Source organism: Triturus cristatus, chromosome 11 (genome assembly GCF_964204655.1).
Source record: "Triturus cristatus chromosome 11, aTriCri1.1, whole genome shotgun sequence".
Lineage (NCBI taxonomy): Eukaryota > Metazoa > Chordata > Amphibia > Caudata > Salamandridae > Triturus > Triturus cristatus.
In genome coordinates, this window is record NC_140594.1 from 264,843,271 (window position 1) to 264,865,582 (window position 22,312).

Consider the following 22,312-nt stretch of genomic DNA (forward strand, 5'->3'; position numbering starts at 1 on the left):
AATTACTTTAAAATAAAAAAGAAAATATCAAAAATTGTTTCTATAATAGATCACCAACATCATTTATTAAGCAAAGATTCAGATATTTTAATTGAATATACAAAAATATTTTTATACCCACTTAGACTTCAATTCAATCTAATCTGATCTCTTTCATGCAGAACTTTTTAAGGCACTCCACTCAATCAAAAAATATGAAGCATCTGGACTGTACAGGTTTACAGCAAAATTCTTTCTACATTTCTCACACTTACTTTTATCAGAATTATTAAGCCTGATTGAATATTTTGCACACACAGGTAAATCAAGCGGACCCTTTCTAAGATGCCTTGATGTCCTAAACCAAAAAAAGGCTAAGATCTTCAATATTATAAAAAAATAAAGACCTATTTCTGTTGTTATTACTGATTATAAAAAATGTACTTTTTTTAAGAAAATGGCACTATGATTGGAAGCTTTGCTTCCAAAAATACTAGGTAAGGAACAATCTGGTTTTGTACAAGGTAGATACATATCTGATAATACAAGGCTCTTTTTCAATATTCTATCTAAGTCTATATATACTCAGAATTTGTCAGCGGTAGCCTTAGATGCTGAAAAGACTTTTGATTGCGTGAATTGGTCTTTTCTATTCCAGACTTTACAGTGGTTTGGCTTTGGTCCCAACATTATTCATCTGATATCCTTCTTATACAGTACGCCTAAAGGTGCCATTACTATAAATGGACTTTCTTCCTCCTACTTCACTTTTGTGTTTGTCAGGGTTATCCCCTTTCTCCATTTCTTTTTAACTGAGCGTTAGAACCCTTTCTATCTAAGCTAAGACAAAAAGAGAATATTCATGGATTCTATCATAACAAGCAATGTATTAAATTGCCAGCATATGCTGATGATATTATATTGTTTCTCTCACAATCTCAAACATCAGTACCAGCTTTAATAGGTGAAGTAGACTCTTACTCTCTTGTTTATGGTTATAAATGAAATCCAGATAAATGTGAGACTTTACACCTTAATAAGTTCACTTTTAAACAAGAATTTAAGCATACAGAAATCTGATGGAGCATAAATAAAATTAAATACTTTGGTCTCTGGTTCGCTTTATCCATCGCTGACTCTATCTCTCTAATTGTGCTTGTGCTGAGGGAGGGGGACACACACACACACAGCCAAAACATTTAGTGACCGGACAAATACATGCAACCATAACCTCAGATTCACTTTCACTGTGAGCAGCACAGTAATGATTTTTCTTGACATAAAAATCACAACGAAAAGCGGTGGGGGGTGGGAGGGAGTTGAAACTGTGACCCATATAAAAAAAAGTGACAGGCACAACCTGTTAAAGCTTGATAGCTTCCACCTGAGAACCCTAGGGAAAAATCTACCTCATGGTCAGTTCTTGCCCTTAAGGCAAAACTGCAGTGAATCCAGATCACAGGGTTCAGGCTGAAACTCTAGTTGAGAAACTAAGTGTCAGACAGTATCTGAGTAAAATCATTGAGAAGTGTAAAATAACAAAATAGTGAGGAACCAAAACAGGTGTGCCTTATTGGAAGATATGCAACAGGAAACATGGGACCCGAAGAGCATGCTTGTAACTACTTATAGCCCCATGTCTAACCAAGTGAAAAAAGTAATGTCAAAAAATAGGCATATACTGAATACAGAAGATAATGACTGGGACAGACCTCTATTCTCCCATCGCCAAAGCCCAGCATCAGGGATGTACTAGTGCATACAAGAGATGGCGAGCATCCATCCGTAGGCCCTACACTGACAAATACCTTGTGGGGACTTTCAGCGGCATTATCCCTGCGGAAAATGCAGTATTTGAAATCTCACAAAAGGCACTTGGGAGCTTCATATATATTTGAACCAGACCCATGAGAGCAGTAAGCCTTTTGTGAAAAAAAGCTCAAATGATAACACAACTACGTAGAGATATCTTACTGAAGGGCCAATCACATGCGACCAGGAAGTAGGAGGAGACATTCATATGGGTGGGAAAGTTTCTTTAAAAAATAGCCCAAATGATAACACAACGATGTAGAGAGATCTGACTGAAGGGCGAATCACATGAAACCAGGAAGTGGGAGGAGACATTTCCATGGGGCTATAAAACCGGCGGCTGCATTCAAACAGTTGTAAACCGCCCGGCTAGGAGTGAGGACGCTTAGGTGATTGAGCCCAATGTTTCTTTGAAGAGGTATGTGGGGAATTGGAATCTGGCCTTCCCTTAGTAGAGGATTGCTAGTAATAAGAATGAAGATTTGTGGGCAGAAAGGAGCTTCAGTAGAGATTACAGACACATGCGATGAAGGCAACAACTCTATCTCCAAGAAGGCATAGTTCTTAGCACTTAAATTTGTGAAAGATATAGCCTAAATTTAGAAGTGAGAATTCAAGCATGTATGAAAATTCCAACCTATAGGATTCATCCACCCATGCTGGTTAGAATAAGAACACCAATGTTAAGAGGCAAAAATAGTTTATAGCAAACATTCAAAACAAAAAAGAACTCAGTAAGTGTTTGAAGAAGTCAAAATATATAATAAAAAATATGTCAATCAAAACTAATGTTAGAAAGAACGTGAAGCTATTTTTTGCCCAAATATGGTCCATGGACATTTTTCTGTTTGATGTAATAAATACATTTTTAATGTTACGATCATCAGTTTGAGTAGCAGACATGCTCTTCATATTTACTTTATTTGTTATGGGATTTCAGACGAGGCAGTTAAGGTCAGAAATGGTGATTTATTGTGGAATCTTCGATGCAGGCCAATAGCTCCCAGAAGGACAATGATTTGTAGAAGAACCCTGGCTGACCTCTTTAGTGAGAGTAAAGGGACACAATAAAATCTATTGGCAATTCCATGCATGCTTGAGGCTTTCCCAGACAGATGGAAATGGGAAAATAAGAGCTCGTAGCATTGATTATTGTGTCTTTTAAAAAGTCGCAATGCAGAAGAAAAGTCCTGTGTGTGTTTTACCATACTGTGCTTAATTTGTTAAGCCTTTAAGCTAATGTTTTGTATGGTAGGAATGTGTCTGTCCCATTTACACAAATTACGAATTTCATTTAAATACCACCAAAAGACAGCATGAGTTACATTGAGCAGTTCAGTAGACTTCTCTGCCTGCCTTCCTGGGAGGCACTTTTTAATTGTCTGTGTTCTGGGAGGAAAAAACACTTCTCAATTGTTGACAAACACAACCATCTGGCAGCCATGTTTGCCAGGCAGAAGGAACAACCTTTATCTGAAGCATCATCATCCCAGCCGGAGCAGGTTTTCTAACACATCAGGAGAGTAGACATAGTTTAACATCTTAATTGCAGAATCAATACCATAAAAACACAACTTCCACACCCTCTACTCCAAAATGATTTTGTCTTTCTTGGATATCTGGGCTAAGTGGAGCTGGGCGAGGGAAAGCGCTATCAATTTTAGGATAATTTGTCTCATCAAGAGAGCCATTCATTTGGAGCCAGACAGTGGTTGGGCTTTCAGGATACCTTTAGTCTTTGTGCAGTGTAATTTAGTGCCTTGTGGCCACTTGCATATGAGACTACTCTTCCTTAGATTAACAAAACTTTCTTCCGTAAGATTCCTCCTGGCATGATTCACCTTTAGACATATGCCCTCTACAAAACAATGTCGTCCTCTGCGTGTAGAAACCCAGATTTTTCTTTGCTATCCATTCTCCTCGGTTGTCTCTCTTTTGGATGCAATCAAGTGAAGAGTTGTGACTAGACCGCCTTTTTTGACCAATGCAAGCTCTCACACAGTCTGCACTCTCTACTGCCTGCGACAAGGTTAGTTCCGAAAGCTTACCTCGCATGGGTGACTTCATGGCGGCTTCCACCATTCCAACCAAAAGCTGCAAACTCTTGGGATCCTGGGCCAGCCCAGAGGCAAACGCTGCCAGCGCATCTGCATGGCGCCCGAGGTACTGGAGGGCAATGCCCTGTCGGAAGTATGCCTAGAGAAAAGAGGCAAAAAAGGAATATTAACCTAAAGCATACATCTGAATTAAGGCTGTACTTCACCACCACAAATATTTGTACAAAATAAAAACAAAATCTTTATTTTTCAAATAGTGTGCTTTTGAAACCACAAATCAAGATTGGTGGGGGATTTCACTTGGATGCACCAACTTTTTTACTTGGCCTAGTTTCAACGGTATAGCACAAGTAAAACAAACAGATCCCCAAGCGACTGCCATCCACCCACAGTGGCTTGACTGCTGCCCTAAAGCAGAAACTGCTGGTTTGATTCACAGTGATGATACCTCTTAATTAGGTCTCAATTAAGGAGTATGTGCAAGACGTAACAACCATTGATGGGCAAAATGCTCTACCCACAGGTGGAACGTGGAGCATCCCTCATGGATTTAACCACACCCCCAAATCAAAATGTATGCATTTGCTCATTTGTCAACACATGCAGTCATGTGATTGTCAAAGGACATGTCAAACAATCCTATTGCCAAAATGCGAACAATGTTAAGAAATAACTCAATCAGTCAGACTGACATAAATGTGAGGCACACGGTGAATCCATGAAGCAACCATTGGGGGAAAGGCCATGTATCAATTTACCACCTTGTAAGCCAAGTATTGGAGGAGCCGGAACAGCTCATACCCCGATGTGCTCTTCCATGACCTATAGTTCACATATTGCTCTATACTCATGTCAACGTAGCCTGTCCGCTTGACCACAATCAACAACAGCATTTTATGCCATGATAAAGTGATACCCAGGAAAAGTTGGGGAGGGGTGGTTTCCTAAACACTACACCGGAGAGTTTTACACTCATTTACTTGTATTATACAATATCAATATTTAGTTTTTTGCCACAAAGCTGTTACAGCACAAATCTCAAAGTATTTAAAAAATCCGTTTTTCTATTACCCAATCCAGCTGCATTTATTTTATCCACATTGGAAAGAAGACTATCTTAATGGACCACCCGGGTTCAAGCCTGTGGCTTTCAGGTTACTGCTGATTTCTGCAATGGGTGCATTATTCCTAGGGTCTGTCTCATGTCGACCAAGCATAATACTCATTTTACCAACCACAAAACGTTGACAGGTTGAGGGGTCTTGCAGGAATTTGCACCTGTGGACTTTTGGTTATAAAATAAAATAGCTTTCTACAGTAGGTGCATTAGAACCCTGAGCAGTCTTAACCCTAACAAAGAAAACGGTAGATTATGAGGCAGAAGGAGGCCGTTCTGTAATAAAACTATACAGTCACTTTTCCTATATCTTTATTCCCATGTTTCTGGCTACGGGTGCATCTCTGCAGAGCAGGTGTCCCATACAGACCTCTCTCTATCCTACAGTGTGTTCAAGCTGCATTAGGCGGGCGGACGCAGCTGCACCCCTCGCTGCCCAGGAACAGGGCAGCTCACGACTAATAGCCAGCCTAGCTTTCATTTGGCCCTGCGAGCCTTGCCAGACACGAGCCCAGAGAGGCAGAGATTAGGGGAAATCAAAAATGGCATGGAAAATTTATGAACATGAATATTTAATCTTTTTTACATTAGCACGCCTTGATTGTAGAGTCATTCCTAATGAATTGGATGGAGAGAAAATTCGTTTCATTAACCTTCCATATAAATGTGTTATTATTGAACCACACAGGCCACTGTACTGGAAAACCAGTTGCCTGGTAATTAGATTACACGCACAACGCTCCAAGTGAAAGGGAAACAAAGGGACGGAGATTTGAGGCCCAGCCATAGAGAAAAATGTATTATCGCAGAGCCAGAGAAACCGCGCTGCGTTTACCTGCTATGAAGCACTGCGGTCTGGACCAGTCCATGTTCGCTCTATGTTTGACAGCAACACGGTGACGTTTGCATAAAGGTGATGTCAATGTGAGGAGGCGAGAAAAGCCTGCCCCCGCGCTGCCCCTTCAATAATCCAATCCGGCCTGTGGTGACGTAGGGATGGCTACAGAGAACGGCTGGTGCCCTCCAGCTATTTTTCAAAGAAAGCCCTTGATAATGGCTGCCGAGGATTACATCTGATTCCTAAAAGTACAAGAACCAGAGGAGGAGTTAAATGATGTGTACACTGCATCAATCACACAAAACGCTCCTCCCCGAATTGTTATTCTGACGTTGTGCTCTTTGTGGGACCAGAAAGGTCTTAAAATCAGTCCCCAGCAACAACATGCCGCCCTAGTTCACGCCTGTCCGTGCGTGTCCATTTTTTTTATTTGTGTGATAGGGGAGTTACAACCCCAGATATTGGGAGTGGAGGAAACATCATAGCCTAATTAGTCGTCAGACAGCTAACCCTCTCGGCTCCATGCTTCCTATCCCTGTCTTCTGAATTACCCCGGTCTGGACTGCGTATTCGAGTAAGGTGCCCCGGAAGAAGGGAGACGTAGCAGTTTGCAAAGTGGCGGCTGGCATCTATGGGGAGTGGCGAGCGGGCAGATGGGTGGTGGGTTAATATAAAAAATAATAAACACTTAATTGCAACATGTCCGACTCCGACCGCTTCCTCACTGCACATCTTCATCCTGCAGCCGGAGCCCTTGAGAAGTGTCTTAACCAAACCTGGCGCTGCTCTCATGCTGTGAGAGCAGCGCCCTCGGTGGAGGGAGCGGCCTCACTCACTACTCCCAAGGACACTGGAGCCCTGCATTTACTCTAATCCAGCTGGGTTTGGGGTTTTAAAGTGCGCATGTCTGGCTGTCCGTAGCAAGACGGCCGGCCAAAAGGACATGCACACTTTGAAAAGTGCCGAGGGAGCCCACTCGCCACCCTGCTGCTGTCAGTCAGCAGCGGCCCACCCCGGTCCAGACGCTCGCGTCAGGACTGGGTTATATTGAAAAATAAAATAGTAATAAACCAATTTTATTAGCATTTTATTATTCAATTCTGGGGCATTTTAACCAGTGGGGCGATGCTCCTCCGCTCAAACGGAAAAGCTGCCCCTGAGTTCGCCCCTTTATGAGCTGAAAACCCAGGATCTTAAGCAGTTGCACACAAATTTTGGAGGGTTTTTCTTAATTGAAATATGAGCATGGAAAAAATGCAGGATTTCCGTGAAGTCTGTGCGCCACTGATAATAGCAGTTAGAGCACAAACTTTTGTTTGCACCCTTATTGAGATTAGCACGGCATGTGGAATGAGCGTATTAGACTTCAGTCCTCAAATAGTGAGTGACCACTGTGGATCTACTGTTTCCTATTATGGTTCTCTCAGAGCCCACAGGGGCAACATTTAGCCATGTTTCATGTATCTAATTCCTTTAACTCCACATTTAGCCATGTTTCATGTATCTAATTCCTTTAACTCCACATTTAGCCATGTTTCATGTATCTAATTCCTTTAACTCTATTATCTCCTCTATTAACATATACATTTATGGAATCTGTAGTGCATGTTGAGAAAGCATAGCACATCTCATTGAGGCATCAGATGAAGCAGCTTTGGTTTTTACGATGAGTCCCAAGTCTCCACTCAAATGATATTGACGTGTCTGTGCCAGTGTTCCTCCACGCGTGGGTCTTTAAGTAACCAGTATGATGGGTCATAAATAATACCTTTTTTCCCTAGGGTACAACCCACATAGGCCATGGACTCTTCTGGGTTTGGGTACAGCATGGAAGATGGGTGACAGTGAGCCGACGCATCTGCGGTGACATCTCACAAAGCATCCCATAGTGGTACTACTCCCTCCAAGGTCACCAGCACAAACGCAACTCACTTTATAGCATAGTTTGCCATAAAATCAAGTCTATCCACCTCTGAATTTCTATTTATTCAAGTCATGGCAAAGGAGACTTTACAATGATAAGATTCTGATTGGTACCCTGGCCCAGTGATCTTCATTTTGGCCAGTGATCTAAAAAAACGTATCTGTATTTTTTCATAGGCACTGCAAGCATGGAGGTGGAAGCCCAAAATGTAATAGAATATTTGCCAGTTATAACAAAATACTTGTAGGCCAAAAAAAGGTTAAAAATTCCAAATATGTTAACCAGAAGAAATGCAAAAAAGAGAAGAATATGAAAAGAGTAAATAATAAACAACAACCGTTCTCACAATGGGGATAGCGTGCATCAGTGACACGGACACTGTAGGCCATGCCCCCAAGCGCTACCCATTTGTGTGTGACACACGTACTTAACAAATTGGGTCCAGGGTCAACAAGTGACACAGGGAAAGGCCAAGCTTCCTGTTGTGTCCTGCAAAAAGAAAGAACTCCATTGATAGAAAGTCCCTCTGATATCTACAGCCCCTGCGGATGTTGCTGCAATGGCACATGGCCAACAGCACCGAAGGCGGCTTACACAATCAGCATGACAAGGGTTAAAATACATCCCTAGGCAGTGACCCTGTCTCAATCATCCACCACACAGTTAGGATAAATCCTGGCCAGTGACCAGCTCTAAAGGCGTATTATACAACATTAATAATGCTAGTTCCCTCTAGGCAGCTTACATTTTAGGCCCAGAAAGAGTCTTCATGCTCCAAAATGAAATATGTGAACCAGAAGGCGTATCAAGGAGAGAAGCAGAACAATTAAATAATGCATAAAACCAGACATCAAATTGGGGACCATACTTTGAAAAGATGAAACCTTTGGGGTCTGCTTCTCTAGAGCCCCAATCCATCACTCTCTCTACAACCCTCCCTGCATAGACCGCCTTCTCTTAGGCTTTCCCTAAAAATGCTAATTGGATACAGTAAGATGGTTCACCAATATATCAACATCGCAAACCTCATTCTTGAAATGTAGGCATACGAGTGACTTTTGAAAGGACCCTTGGGGTGGAGCACTATCAAATTAGGTGCAAAGGCTTTGCCTTAGGGTTTAGGGTGACAAAGTAGCATGGTACGCTATCCTTTTTTCCCCACAAGCTTTGAGTATCTGGCTCACCAATAACAAAGAGTGACTAGTCTCTGTTGGGCTGCTGCCACATTATTTGTAGCTACAGCAAAACGAGTTGTCAAGGTAGCAGGAGGGGTCAGGTTTCATTGTGTAGGCATGTCTGTTGATGGTCACGTTCTAAGGGCTATCGTAAACTCAAGTCAGAAGAAAAACCCAATACAAAAAAGAGCACAGATGGCATAGATTCATTAATTGGGTCTAAGTCATGTAAGGAGATGAGGTGTGCAGCCCGACGCACAGCCACTGTGAATGCACAGTCACAGAGGTAAAATGTTGCTCCCTTTACCTGACTGAATCATCTTCAAGACCAGCTGCACCTCCCACAAATCCTTCGCGACTAGCACCCCTACTGACATCACAAAAATGTTGCTATCTCCAGTAGTACCCAGTACCGCACTGGGAACCAAAACCGGCCCTGGCAAAGTGCTCGGCAGGCCCTGAGGGGGTGCCGCCCAGCTCGTTGCCAGGGCGGTTTTCGGCCGATTTTGTTACAGGGCCTAATTTGCAGCTAAGCTGCAAAAACGGCCCTGTAACAAAAACGGCCCCCAGGGGCCCAAAACCAGCCCCCACCCGTGCGGCCCACCGGGGAGATTGCCCGGTGCCCGCTACGGCCAGTCCAGCCCTGGTAGTACCGAACCCCTTCACAACCAGAAAGCAACTAGACTAGACTGGTGATGAAGATTTGCAAAAAGTACAAAACAGGAAACATGCCATCTAAATTTATTGTCCCAGAGTCTACAACAATGCCCCTGTCTCCACCTGAACACTCCTGCAGTTCAGGAAAGAGCTGAAGACACATTTCAACAAGCATTGGCATAGCCAATAGGTCTCGCCTTTGGGACCTTATAAGTGTTTATCCATGCAACAGTTGCATAACTAAATACTTATAAGGTCCCAAAAGCGAGACCTATTGGCTATGCCAAGCGGCCGCGAAAGTGAAAGTAATCGCGGTCAAGCGCGGCGCGCGCGCCCGCGCACATGCACTGTAGCTGTAGGCTGGCCTGGTAGCACTTTTTGGAGCCCTCTCAATAAGTCTCGCCAGACCAGCGCATGGGCTGGGTCAGGCGAGACCTAAAACCACCACATCTCGATGTCAATGTCTCATTGCGCTTTTGGAACTCAGAGCCGGCCTCCAATCATAGGGAAACCTTCCTTTGATTCTTCTGTGGGCCCCCGGCCCTGTGCGGCCCTCTGCTGCCTCCAGCTAGGGTTGTGCTTTGGAATGATCACACACATAGAGGAGGGGACTTATGCAGCTCTTTGTGTTCAGCACTCTAGACATGGTGTGCTAAAGCATGTAGTGAACGAAATACCAATGTTTGCCAGTCACCCCTCGCTGCAAAAACTAGACAGTGCAATCTAAAAACGAAAAACCTTGCAAAGCATATGTCTGCTGCACTCGTACACATGGCACAAAACTTCCACGAAGGCACAGTAACTCCAATAAAGAAGAAAAAAATAACACAAGCCTCACACAGCTTCATTCCCTCATCACTGAACGTCATCCAAATGACTTGTGAGATGGAAAAACACATTCACTAAAAGTGATGTGAATAAGTGAGCAGGCCCTGCTTCTGGGTTTCTGGCCTCAGGCACATGGTATCTTTCAGAAGCACAAATCAGCTTTCAGCTGTATGAAGCCGGAAGAGACCTGGTGAAGGTTTGAGGCCCCAGGTGAAATCTAAACTGTACCATGCATGGGCCTCCTATCACAGCGACGGGTTACTCTACAGTGAGAAGTGACGTTTCTCAGAAGCCCAAAACAAAACTAATAAAGTTAAACACTCAACTCTATAGAGAGTATTCAACTTTTGACATCTACTGCTTTACATTGTAATATGCCCTGGTGTCAGACAGCATGCACGCAAGTCAACTTCTGAGCTCTCACACTCTTCAGCTAATGGAACAGACACATGATAAAAATGACCTATTTAGTGTGGCACATGCTGCTACAAAGGTCTTAGAGGAACTGCCCTCCACCCCCTGTGAAGGACCTTTTTTCAATCTCGGGCAGTTGTCTAGGAAAGACATTTCTAGAGGACAAGATGCCAACCCAAGGACTTCCAAGGGTCTTCTTCCAAGTACCTGAATTCATCTTAGTCCATTATAGTTGGATCTAATGCCCCGTGGTGCACAATGCATAAATATAGAGATACGAAAATGAGCACCCATTAGAAGATAAACATTATATATGATACACAATGTCTTAAAATAGAACCTCTTCTCTACTGCCAACCAGTGAAAGTGTGCAGCGGAAGGGGATTAATGTCACTGAGATATAGGAAGGTAATGTGTTTTGCATAAGAATCAGAGAACTGAGTCAAGAGGTGAATCCAGGACCAGGGTGGAGGTGCCCTGGTGCTGCCGTCACCAATCTTCCCGCAGAGCATCTACTTTCTTGTACTGCAGACTTCAGAGTCCACAGGCAGGACGATGCTTACCCTACCTCTCCAAAGAGACAATCAGTGCCAGGATACACATCGCATGCATTGCGTGCCATGACAACACATGTGCGTGGCACATGACTGTGAAACCAGAGTGTACCAGGAGTGACCTGTACACAGTGACTTTCTGTTGTACATGAGGGACTCAATCACACTTTGAGTGAATAATCACACAATCTGTAGTACAGCAGTAGAGACATATATATGCACATCTACCTACCACCTGAAATTAATTTAGTGATATATTCTGATAGCCAATGTCCCATAATATTACAAACATAACATGATTGCACACATCACACATAACATGAGAATGTACAATGGTAATGACAGACATTTCTCAGAATAGACACAATTAATAAAACACATGATTTGTAAGACTGGAAGCTACATCAATGGAAGGGAGTTCCACCTCTTGGGCTCTGGTGGAGATAAAGGACCAAAGAGGGACGGGAAACCCGGGGGAGGACCACAGACGAAGAAAAGACGACCAGCGAGGAGGAGATTTAGGGAGAGCAGGGAGATAAAGTGAGGCCAAACCACAAATACCCTTGAAATCAATGCCAAGAAAACGAAGCGTGAATCTGAAGGAGATAAGTAAACAGTGAAGCTGTGCCAAGTTGAGCGAGGCATGAGAAATTGAGATGAACACAAAGAAATACAAACAACCAAGTATGGAGTAGCCGCTTCATGGAAGAGTGTTCGAAACAGTCAAATGTTCTAAGATATTGCTCATATTACAGACAGGCAATGAGGAAAATAATGATGCATGCATGTGTAAATGGGCATTTTTGTTTTAGTATAAAATGTATTTGAAGTTGAAATATTTGTCATATGAATTACACCTTTTCTGCATTTGGAGATCATTTTGCCGGTACAGTGGCACTGGAGTCCAGGAGTGCAATGGGTTTCACTAAACCCCCAGTGATGGCTGTCTTTTACTACCCAACCAGTGGCAGACAAGGCTATTTTCTTACTTGCCTTAGGACCCACGGGCCCTTGCTGCACCACTGTACAAAGGGACAAAAATATTCCACAAGGGTTACCATGTACTTATATGGATAATTACAGAGCTAATTTAGAACATCCCCCTCAAGAGCAACACTGTGGCATGCCAGTGTCTAAAAAATGAATGAAATATATTTTTAAGAACTCTGTGTACAGATTTTCAAAAACAAGCATTGGAAAAGGCAATGGGTTGCACCTTTGTGACCTATTGGCTTTGCTAATATTTGTTAGCCACGCTGCAGAGCATACAATATTGGCAACAGTAAAAAAAACAAAAAAAACATTGACGCTGTCACCCGGGTCATTTTGTAGATGCATGTACCACTCATACACATACCTACAACATGACTGGGGTGCTTTTTTTTTCTTTTTATTTACTGATCCGAGTTGGATAGGTAACTAAAAATAAAAGAAAAGTGCTGAGGCGCTTTCTGTAAAGCTGGGGGGCAGTGGGAGTGGAAGCAATACAAGGGAGGGTAAGTGTTACAATGAAGCAATAGGGAGAGGGTGAGGATGAGCGGTGAAGCAGCTCATCCGGTGAAGAGGGGGCATGAAAGCAACCAGGGGAGGAATGGAGGAGATGTAAAAGCAACAGAGTGTAGGCAGGAGTGAAAGCAACACAGGGGGTGAGGGAGAGCAACACGGAGGATGTGGGTGGGGGAAGGAATGGGGAGAAGCTCTAAAGTGAGAGCAGAAGGGAGTACTTGGGGGAGAAGCAGTTGGGAAACAGACAGCAACACGGAGTGCAGGGAGAAAGACACACAAAAGATGGCTACAAACACAGCAGTCTAATGGAGTGCTTCACACAAAAGAAAAAAATTAGTGTTTGAAAAGCAAGCAGTGGAAGCAGCAATGCAATTTAAACAAAGAGACTGTAACGAGGCAATGCTCCATGGGAAGGACAAACGCAAGATTGACAAGCTGGGACAGGAATAAGAAGCAGCCAAATGAGAGTGACAAGGAAAGCCAACCAATGGTAAGCATTGGGCAGGCACCAAGCCTATGTTCTTAATAAACCACAGTATGTCCGCTAGAGGCAGTGAAGCGCTGTCCAGTACTCTAACCTAATGAACTCCTTCAACATTTTTTCTACCTGGCTGTGGATAACAGAATTTATTCACCTGTTTTGAGCAAATTTGTGTGTGAAGGTTAAAGTTCACTCAAACCAGAAGATACTGAACATTTTTCCTCCTTAAAAAAAACTTTTTTTTTTTTTACCATAGCATACCAAGACACTGGTGACTTTCTCTGGACACCCCAAACTATCTGCGCACGTGCTAAATCACCCCTGACAGGACAAAGCCGGCTAGATTATTGTAACTGACTCATAATCAACATGTGGGTGACCTCCTGAACCTGTGTCCGTTTCTAATAATCCGGCGTTGGCGGCGTTCTCGCTCACGACAATGGAATGGACCGGCGTGTTTATTCATGGGCCCCGTGCCTGTTAAAGGGTGCATTGAGGAATCTCGCCCGGTGGCGCGGCATTTCCAGTCCGATTTGCCAGTCAATTTATGAGGAAAGGAAATCACATTGCCTCCAAGGACGCCGCCAATCACAGGCCGCCTTCCTCGAGCGGCAGGGAACGCTCCAGCGATTTCCCATTCTTACCCGTGCTGTGACCCGCATAATTCTTCTCGGTGACACAGCGACGGCCTCGCCCGATTGTCGCGTCTGAACCAGAGAATATTGGCTTATTTTCAGGGATTGTGGGTGCCCTCAGAAAGGGCTCAAAGTCTGAATCGTATATGTAAATAATTCCGCAGAAGTGTTACAGGGCAGTGCACAAAAAAGACGACAAGAGTGTTGTGTTGTTTAAGGAATTGAGGGTAGTCAGCTGTGTTTAATTTGTAAAAACAGTAAGTGCCGCCAGAGCCCTCGTCAGGAGGTTACAGCAGTTTGCACCACATTTGCCTCACCAGCACTGCCAATGACAGTATTTCCACAACTACTAACCATCACACTGCTACAAGTGTGGCAATTCAGACTGTTCCAGGCCCCCAAAGATTTAAGAATGGCTCGGGTGGCAGGTATTGGTAGCGTTTAAGACATATTAAATTAATAAACAACTGTTTTCCGCTCTTCTTTAAATTACACAAACAGCGTCACCATGTGGCAACTGTCATAAGTGCAGGTGCCGGTAATGAAGTGCAGGTGCTGAACACCGGAAACCACCGGCTCAAATTAAGCACTGGTAGTCAGGAAGAAGTTATTTACCGATTGTGACAAATGCAACTTCAGTGAGTAATGAAAGCTGTAACCAACCAAATCCAGTGTCGATGGTGTTCGACTGAAATATCAACTTTTTTATACATCTACCTGCACAAAAATCGAGTCCACAATATCAGCTACCAATATATCTTGAAGATACATAGATATGGGGGTAAGAATAGTAAATCTATACTTCCCTTTGGTGCTTACCTTGATGATATGTTGGTCATATAACTCCAGGTGGACACTACGGACTCTGGTATTTTGACACACACCTCTCCACTCTGAGAGTTGCCCTCATGCCTCTCGCGAGATGCGGGGCTTGTTCGCCTGCATACTCATTGAGCACAATAGCCAGGCCTTCCGTTGCAGGGGGATGCGGACAGCCATTTTTTGGACAAGCACACACTACAATGGTGTGCGCCTTCAGGAAACTTGGTATGCACGAGTCATTATGGACACTGGCTCATTTCACGGATTTGTATCATGCTGGACCCTTTTTACAGCTTTACATCATCCACGTCACTCCCTGCTCGACACTGGGTAAGTAAAGCGGGCCGGATTCGATTTTAAGTTCCACGGGGACTTGTACATTTCAGAAACGAAGCATGTAGTCCCAGAGGACCCATAAACAAGTGACCAAACTGCAGATATCACAAAATCAAGGAATGCTGAGACATACAATTTTCCACAAAAGCAATTTGAGGCATTAACTTGTTGTTAAGGCCTGCATGGTAGGTTATGTATAACTACGTGTATGGGTTTAGGGTAGCCTCCTACTAATGCAAAAATGAAAGATGCACCTTTCACTGATACTTTGCACGTCCTCCACTGCAACCAAAAGGTCCTGTGTCCTTCATCAGAGAGTAAAGAAAGACTTGAGTGAAGTGCAGCAAACTCCCCACAGCAACATTCGCATATGATTAGCTGTTGCGAATAACAAGGACCTTCTGTTAAGGAAATATACCTGCACATTATTGCAGATAATTGGCAGGAATCTTCACCTCATTAGCAGCAGCATTCCTCATTAAAATAGGCTGCTGCCAAAGGTCTGTGCAACGAGGGCCATCTTAGAAACAAGCATTGCCAAAGCCAAAATGTCTAAACTCAGAAAGTTAGTTTTTTTGCAAGTATATCCCGCAAAGATTAAAAGGAAAACAAAAAAGAACACACACTACCTCAAAATGGTAGTTGTATGATTGCAATAAAAAAAAATATGGATGCTTCTGGATGGCCAGGTGTACTTGGAGTAGGAATAGAAACCCTTTTTCATTTTATAGCACTTAACAGGAAAACATAATTCTTACTGTTGCTAAGTAAAGGTACTATTGGCTTTCAGTCGCTGTAACCCAAAGACATAATTCAAACACACAAGGATGGCTAAAAAAAGAAAAGTAAAGAAAAATAAATAATTGAAAGAAAACTAATTGGCAAACTAAAGCATTGTCCCGCTGCTCTAGTAATGAAGTGCATTTATTTCAGGCAAAATGCTGTCGCACACAGTTCATGAGGACCAGTGGCTGAAGTGGGCGGGTCCACTGCATCATGGTGTATACGGTGGTGGACAGTAGCAAAATGTGAATGACTGCTGAACACACCAATGAATGAAAAGGACTTACCCGAAGCCCCTACATGGTATATAAATATCTAAGTATGTATTTGTTATTTTATTTTTTTAATCACATGAGGCTCGGGATTCAGCTAAAGCTGTCCCTACGCCAACTAAAGCTGTCAGTACCCCAGACCTAAAAAGACATTTCTACCAGCTGCTTCAGCATAAACATCCCCGTTTAAGACGTAAAATTGAAGGCATTGAGCATAGCCCCAGTTCTGCTCGGCAGACGTCTTTCCTCTCTCAAAACGTGGATCCCGCTGTCAACGTGAAACGAGCCTAAAAAAAAAACTGACGTTTTTCTGTACATAAAGAATTTCTCCAGCCAGGGCCGGACTGGCCGTAGCGGCCACCGGGCGTTTTCACGGTGGGCCGCCAGTGTGGGGGGCGGTTTTGGGCCCCTGTGGGGCCATTTGTGTTACTGGGGGCCTGCAATATCGGCCCCCTGTAACAAAATTGACCAAAATTGACCCTTGCTTACAACTCGGCTGCACCGCCTCAGCCCCCTCAGGGGGGCCGGCCGAGCAGTTTGCGAGGGCCGGTTTCGTTTGTCAGTCCGGCCCTGTCTCCAGCCGCGTTGGCCGGTTCCAGCAGCGAAAAATAAAATAAAAATAAAACGAAAATAAACCATGGTTTATTGTTGTTTTATTTTGTGCCCCGGGTTTTGGGGGCAGGGCCAAGGGGATAACAGGAACCCAGGGGGAATGGTATGCACTTCTATCAGTGGGCATGACTGTTTGCCCGGCCTTCCGGGGCCAGCCAAACAGTCATGCGTACTTTGTATGTTCCCCACCCAGGCTGCCTTACAGCCAGGGTGGAGAACATGTCCAGACTCCCAGTCCCTGGCTGAGCGCTGAAAAACAACACTCAGACCGATCACAACGCTGCATTGCAGCATTGTGATTGGCTCAGAGGAGCCTCAGTGCTTACTAATCGCAACGCTGCATTGGAGCGTTGTGATTGGCTATGGGGAGCCTGGGTGTATCCTGGCGAGCAGAGGGGCGACAAGAGACACGGCGATAAGGTAATTTTTTAAAATTTATTTTACTACAGCCCTGCACTCCCCACACCCCCCTCCCACAGCCCGACCACTGCCAGCCGCCATTGAATTTCTCCCTCCCATCCCTAGTCCAAATTGAGTTTGATATCTGAATGATGAATCTCATTTGTGGGACGGAAACATTCGGTTACTCAATTTAGTGAGTGATGTCAGGGATATAGAAAAAAGTGCCGTCTGAAGACGCGAGGCTTCTCGAGATAAGGCGAATCTATAACACCTTCCGCACAACACCGCCCACGCAGTCTATGGCAGGCGAGCGTCGTCTCTCACCATCACCAGGCCCGGGTAATTCCAGACACGTTCCCGCTACACTTCACTAGCCATTGACTCGCGAGGGCTGGAATTTAATTATATCCATATAATTATTTCTACACAGGGATGATGCACTCACCAAGACTGAGAGCTCACCCTGCGTTTTACACGTGTGAAGGGCTCTTTTTTTTATTTTTTAATAAATTCCTGCTCGTAGAGTCTGGGAGAGGAAAAAACATTTCACTCAAATTCATTTTACGCGTGAACTTGCTGAAATGTGAGACCAGCGCTGAAGCCCAGAAATACCATATAAATCATCCGTAAAGCGTTCCTCGCCAAGATTTCGTACTATAAAAATAATGCCTTAACTGATTCGTATTTGTAGACCTGCCTTGCGTAATGTCTTGTGGAATCCAAGTTTTTTTAATGGACAGCCTTTAAGTTTTCTCATTGGCAAGTACGTTCCCAGGCTGCATTCCAATGCCACAGCTGACTGACAGGTCGGACATATCTGCATAGGTCTTCTGGAACCAAGTACTGAATTTTAAGGTGCATGTTACACATATGTCACTAAAAGCAAGTGGAGTGAAAAATGAAGGACCCCCCCCCCCCCACACACACACCCTGATGGCTTAGTGGGATAAGCATTTGCTCTTCAAACAAATATGGCATTCTGGAGGCCCTAAATGTAAATCCTAGTGAAGCAAACTTAGTCCTCCATCCTTCTGAGGTTGGTAAATTGAGTACCATAAACTGGGTAGTCAAGTCAAGACAACTTTATTCGGTGAGATTATATCACCATAAAAGCATGCTAATCAGAGGGGAACAAATACAAGCTGCAGTTAATTGTCAAATTTAGACAATAAAAGGCTAAAAACATTATCTCATGTGCATAAACTGGGTAATAGTAGCAAACGTTGTTTGGAGCACTTAGAAAAAGCAGAGGTATGATGTTTAGCAATATTTTAAAAACAAGTTATTCAAAGAGAGGGGGATTCTTAGAGTAAGGGTAAGTAAGAGGCCTGGCTGTTGACTGACGGGCAGCAATAATTCAGGGGAGAGCCTGAGGGGCGATCATTCAGTAATGCCGACAGCCATTTGACACATGCCAGTGCATCATACTGCAGCCTTCCATACTAATAAGTCTTGAGTTGCAAAAAGTTGCAGGAGATAGCAGCCAGCAGAATTTCTGGGAAGAAACCGTGAGAAAGTAGAATTGTTTTAGGGCCACCACCCCACAGCCCCATGACTGCCAATTGTAACTAGAGTTGAGTATGAATTACTCAACCAGGGCACCTGCTTACTACAGGATATTACCCTGTGTAGTTCGTCACCGGTCTTCAAAAATACACCCCATCTCACCTGCATTTTTACGTGGCTCAAATTATCCTCTTGTCCTAGGGTGGAAAATGTAAATGAGGCAGGTCTTAGATGCGGTGTGTCTGGACCCTAAATATGGAGCTATTGGACCAGGAATAAGACTTCTCTCCGACCATATTGAGATCCGCAAATGTTGAAAATGCCTTTGTTAATGCTTACCTTCTTGCTCTCTATGTATATACAATATACCACCTTTCTCCATCATGTTTTTACTTGAGTGCCAAGAACTTGACTTGAAGTACTTCAGGGCCTGATTTCGAGTTTTGGAGGTAGAATTTCCATCCCCTTCTGCTGTTGTTGCCAATGCTTATTCGCCGCATCGTACCTTGGCGGAACTGATGCTGGCGCTGGAAGAAGAGCAATCATGCAGATCTCTGGCATGGAAGGTATTTGCACTAGAGTAGTCCTATTGCCAGACGTGTGGCCAGGATTCTTTTATGGTTGGTAACCCCATTAACACCCTTCTTTAAATTATGATCTTACATCGCATTAATGTCTAAACCAATGCATGTAAACATTAATTCTAATTGAGTTACAGTCAATTACTAATCCTGAAACTGGTAAGATGTCAAAGGACATTTAGGGTCAAGGGATGTGGTGCATTCCCTTTTTTAGGTCTCGCCTGACCGAGCGCATGCGTTGGTCTGTCGAGACTTATTGAGAGGGCTCCAAAAAGTGCTACCAGGCCAGCCTAGAGCTTCAGTGCATGTGCGCGGGCGCGCGTGCCGCGCTTTACCGCGATTCGATCTGGTTTGCTTTGATGTTTGATCGTGATCGCTTTCACTTTTGCGGCCGCACGGCCGCTTTGCATAGCCAATAGGTCTCGCTTGTGGGACCTTATAAGTATTTAGTTATGCAACTGATGCATGGCTAAACACTTATAAGGTCCCAAAGGCGAGACCTATTGGCTATGCCAATGCTTGTTTCGCTTTAGGTCTGCAAGTGACTACAAGGGCAGATCCTTTGAACGGAAGCCAATTCCTAACGAAATGTGGAGGGTGCCCATTCCCTCTCTGCCAGCCTGGCTGGCACAGAAGTGATGTTGTGCCATGTGATACTCTATGGTAGTTGGATCCCAGCAAATAGTTCTTGCTGAGCAGTGAGAATGGAATGTGCCACCGCTGACCTTTGTGCATGAGGAAGAGGGAACGCGTTTTGTCACCAGGGGAGATTGAGGGCGTGTGCAGAACATAGACTTCCTTGAGACACTTACCCTATTGTGTGATCTATATTTATCTCATGAAGGTAGTTGCCGCAGTGATCTGATCAGTACAAACACAATTTGAAACTAGGGATTGAATGGAGTAAGAGACACAAACAGAGGCATATTTCTGTAATTATATTTGGTGCAATCACATATTTTACATCATGCCTGTCTAATAAAGAGCCTATGAGGAGTAACTCCATGCCACGCGTTAGGACAGATTTTTAGATGATTTCTAGTTCAACCTATTGTATGTAACTGTATCGTATTTAGACACTCCACCAAAAATGTCATAGACCCAACCTCTCTTGATATGTGTGACTTACATTTTGGAGAATATGAGCCTCTATGCTTCTATGATAAATTGTGGGCAATCTTAGGTTGTACTGGAGGTTCGTGTGACCACCTACCAAATCCTAGGGCTCTCCATCTGCAATACTATATTTGACCAGTAGAGATTGAATAGTGGATGCTGTGATCAACAGTGTGTTTTGTTTTGTATTAAGCACTACTTCAAACCAAAGTGACTCTCGTTTTTTTAGAAATCCATTTCTGTATTGTAACGTATGATGTATAAAAAAATCAGGAACATCTTTGCAAGACATTGAATATTTAGGCCTTTATGAAGCCACCATTTAAACGTTTGATGCTTTTTAGGCCAGCAAGATATTCCAATGACATATCTCCCTTGTAACCTAAAAGACTAATTCCTCCCGCCAGCCAAACGATTCTTCTGGAGTAACTAGGGAGCTCTGAATTGCTGACTGAAAGGATGTGTCTGGGAATAATAGCACAACCGGCCTCCTCGAAGGTGGAAGGAGTAAGCGGGCGTACACGAAATAAACACAATGACATAAAATCAATCACAGCCTGCACCCGAAGACAGTACAGTTTACTATAATGAGGAGAGACAGGTATCCGCCATCTTAGGCAGAAGCATTCTGTTGCTACTGATGAAGTTTAGCACCTGGTGCTGAGTTAGTAGAACAGTGCGACATGTGCAAATGCCGCTTTACGCTGGGTGGCACCTAGGCTGCACTGTATTGCAGTAGGAGTTGCAGGTCGTTCATAAATTATTCGGTATTAAGAAAAGGCCAACAAGCACCATATGTAATACTGAAGGGAGCAGAATCGCTGCACCCGTCAGAGAGGTGCAGAACACAGTGATCAACCCTTCCATCCGGAGGGGTAGAACATGGAAAAGGGCTTCCCGTGGAGGGCGCTATCAAAGATTGCGCCGCCCATATGAGGAGCACTTTGCCCTTCTCCTAAACCATTCTGGAGAACCAAACAACTGCAGCAGGGCGGCACACTCAGGCTCCACTCAAGGGTACATTGCATCGACCCGTTGAGATCTCACTTCAGTGGGACAGTCAGTGACAGCATCCAGGGTCATTAATACCCTCTGGAGCCTTCAATCCTACCCCCTTCAAGGGTGAGGGGTCTCAGACAACATGACTGGAGAGTTCTGTCAAGGAGTTCATGCGAAGAATTGCTCAGGTGCGCATTGAGTTGATGTGGTCTTGAGAAGAGGTCGGTGTTACTCTGTATGCCATACGGTGTGCCCAGTTGGGACGCAACAGGCGCAATGGAAATTCCTCGGCACCTGCTAGATAGTGCTGCTCTCAGAACGCAGGCCCTGACAGACTACATTAGTATGGTCCCAGCTCACGGTATATCCACGTGGATATTCGGTCTCAGAAGGGATACATACAGTGCCATTGCTATAGCCGTAGATTTGCTTTCCATATTTTTTTCATATTTCATATACAATTTTGTGTCATGGTGTATTATAGTCATACAAGTGAAAAGACTAGGATGAAAAGGCAAGGAGAGGATTCAAAGAAGAAGAAGAACTGAACACTTGAAACAATTACACACAGAATGCTTGGTAACCACATTCTTGCAAATTTAAAACCAATGTAAGTGCTTGAAGTATTGTAGATTTGACGTTTTGATGGGGACAGTGAGGGACTGCTGTTGTGTTAAGTCAGTCACTGCTGGGCAAGATCTCATTTTGAAAGTGCTGGCCCATACAGGAGTGGGCAGATGAGTTATGACAGGCACTGCCCCTCTCAAGCCACACACGCGCAAAACAATATGGTTTAATTTGGCAGACAAGGCTGATCGGATGTAGGCATGGAAGGTGTAGTCACTTCTTTGAGATGTTCAGATAAAATAGGAGGTGAAGGTGATGGATCATGGTCAAGAAAGAAGG

The 22,312-nt window shown here is 43.9% G+C and overlaps 1 protein-coding gene across 3 annotated transcripts in view; it reads right to left on the reverse strand.

Annotated features, from left to right (window-relative positions):
• TTC28 (tetratricopeptide repeat domain 28) overlaps positions 1-22,312 on the reverse strand; it is a 1,841,724-nt gene that overhangs the window by 795,425 nt on the left and 1,023,987 nt on the right. For all 3 annotated transcript variants that reach the window (XM_085636419.1, XM_085636418.1, XM_085636420.1), the window contains one exon: positions 3,840-3,987. In XM_085636419.1, the coding sequence (XP_085492545.1) occupies positions 3,840-3,987 (148 nt within the window). The remainder of the gene's footprint in view (positions 1-3,839; positions 3,988-22,312) is intronic.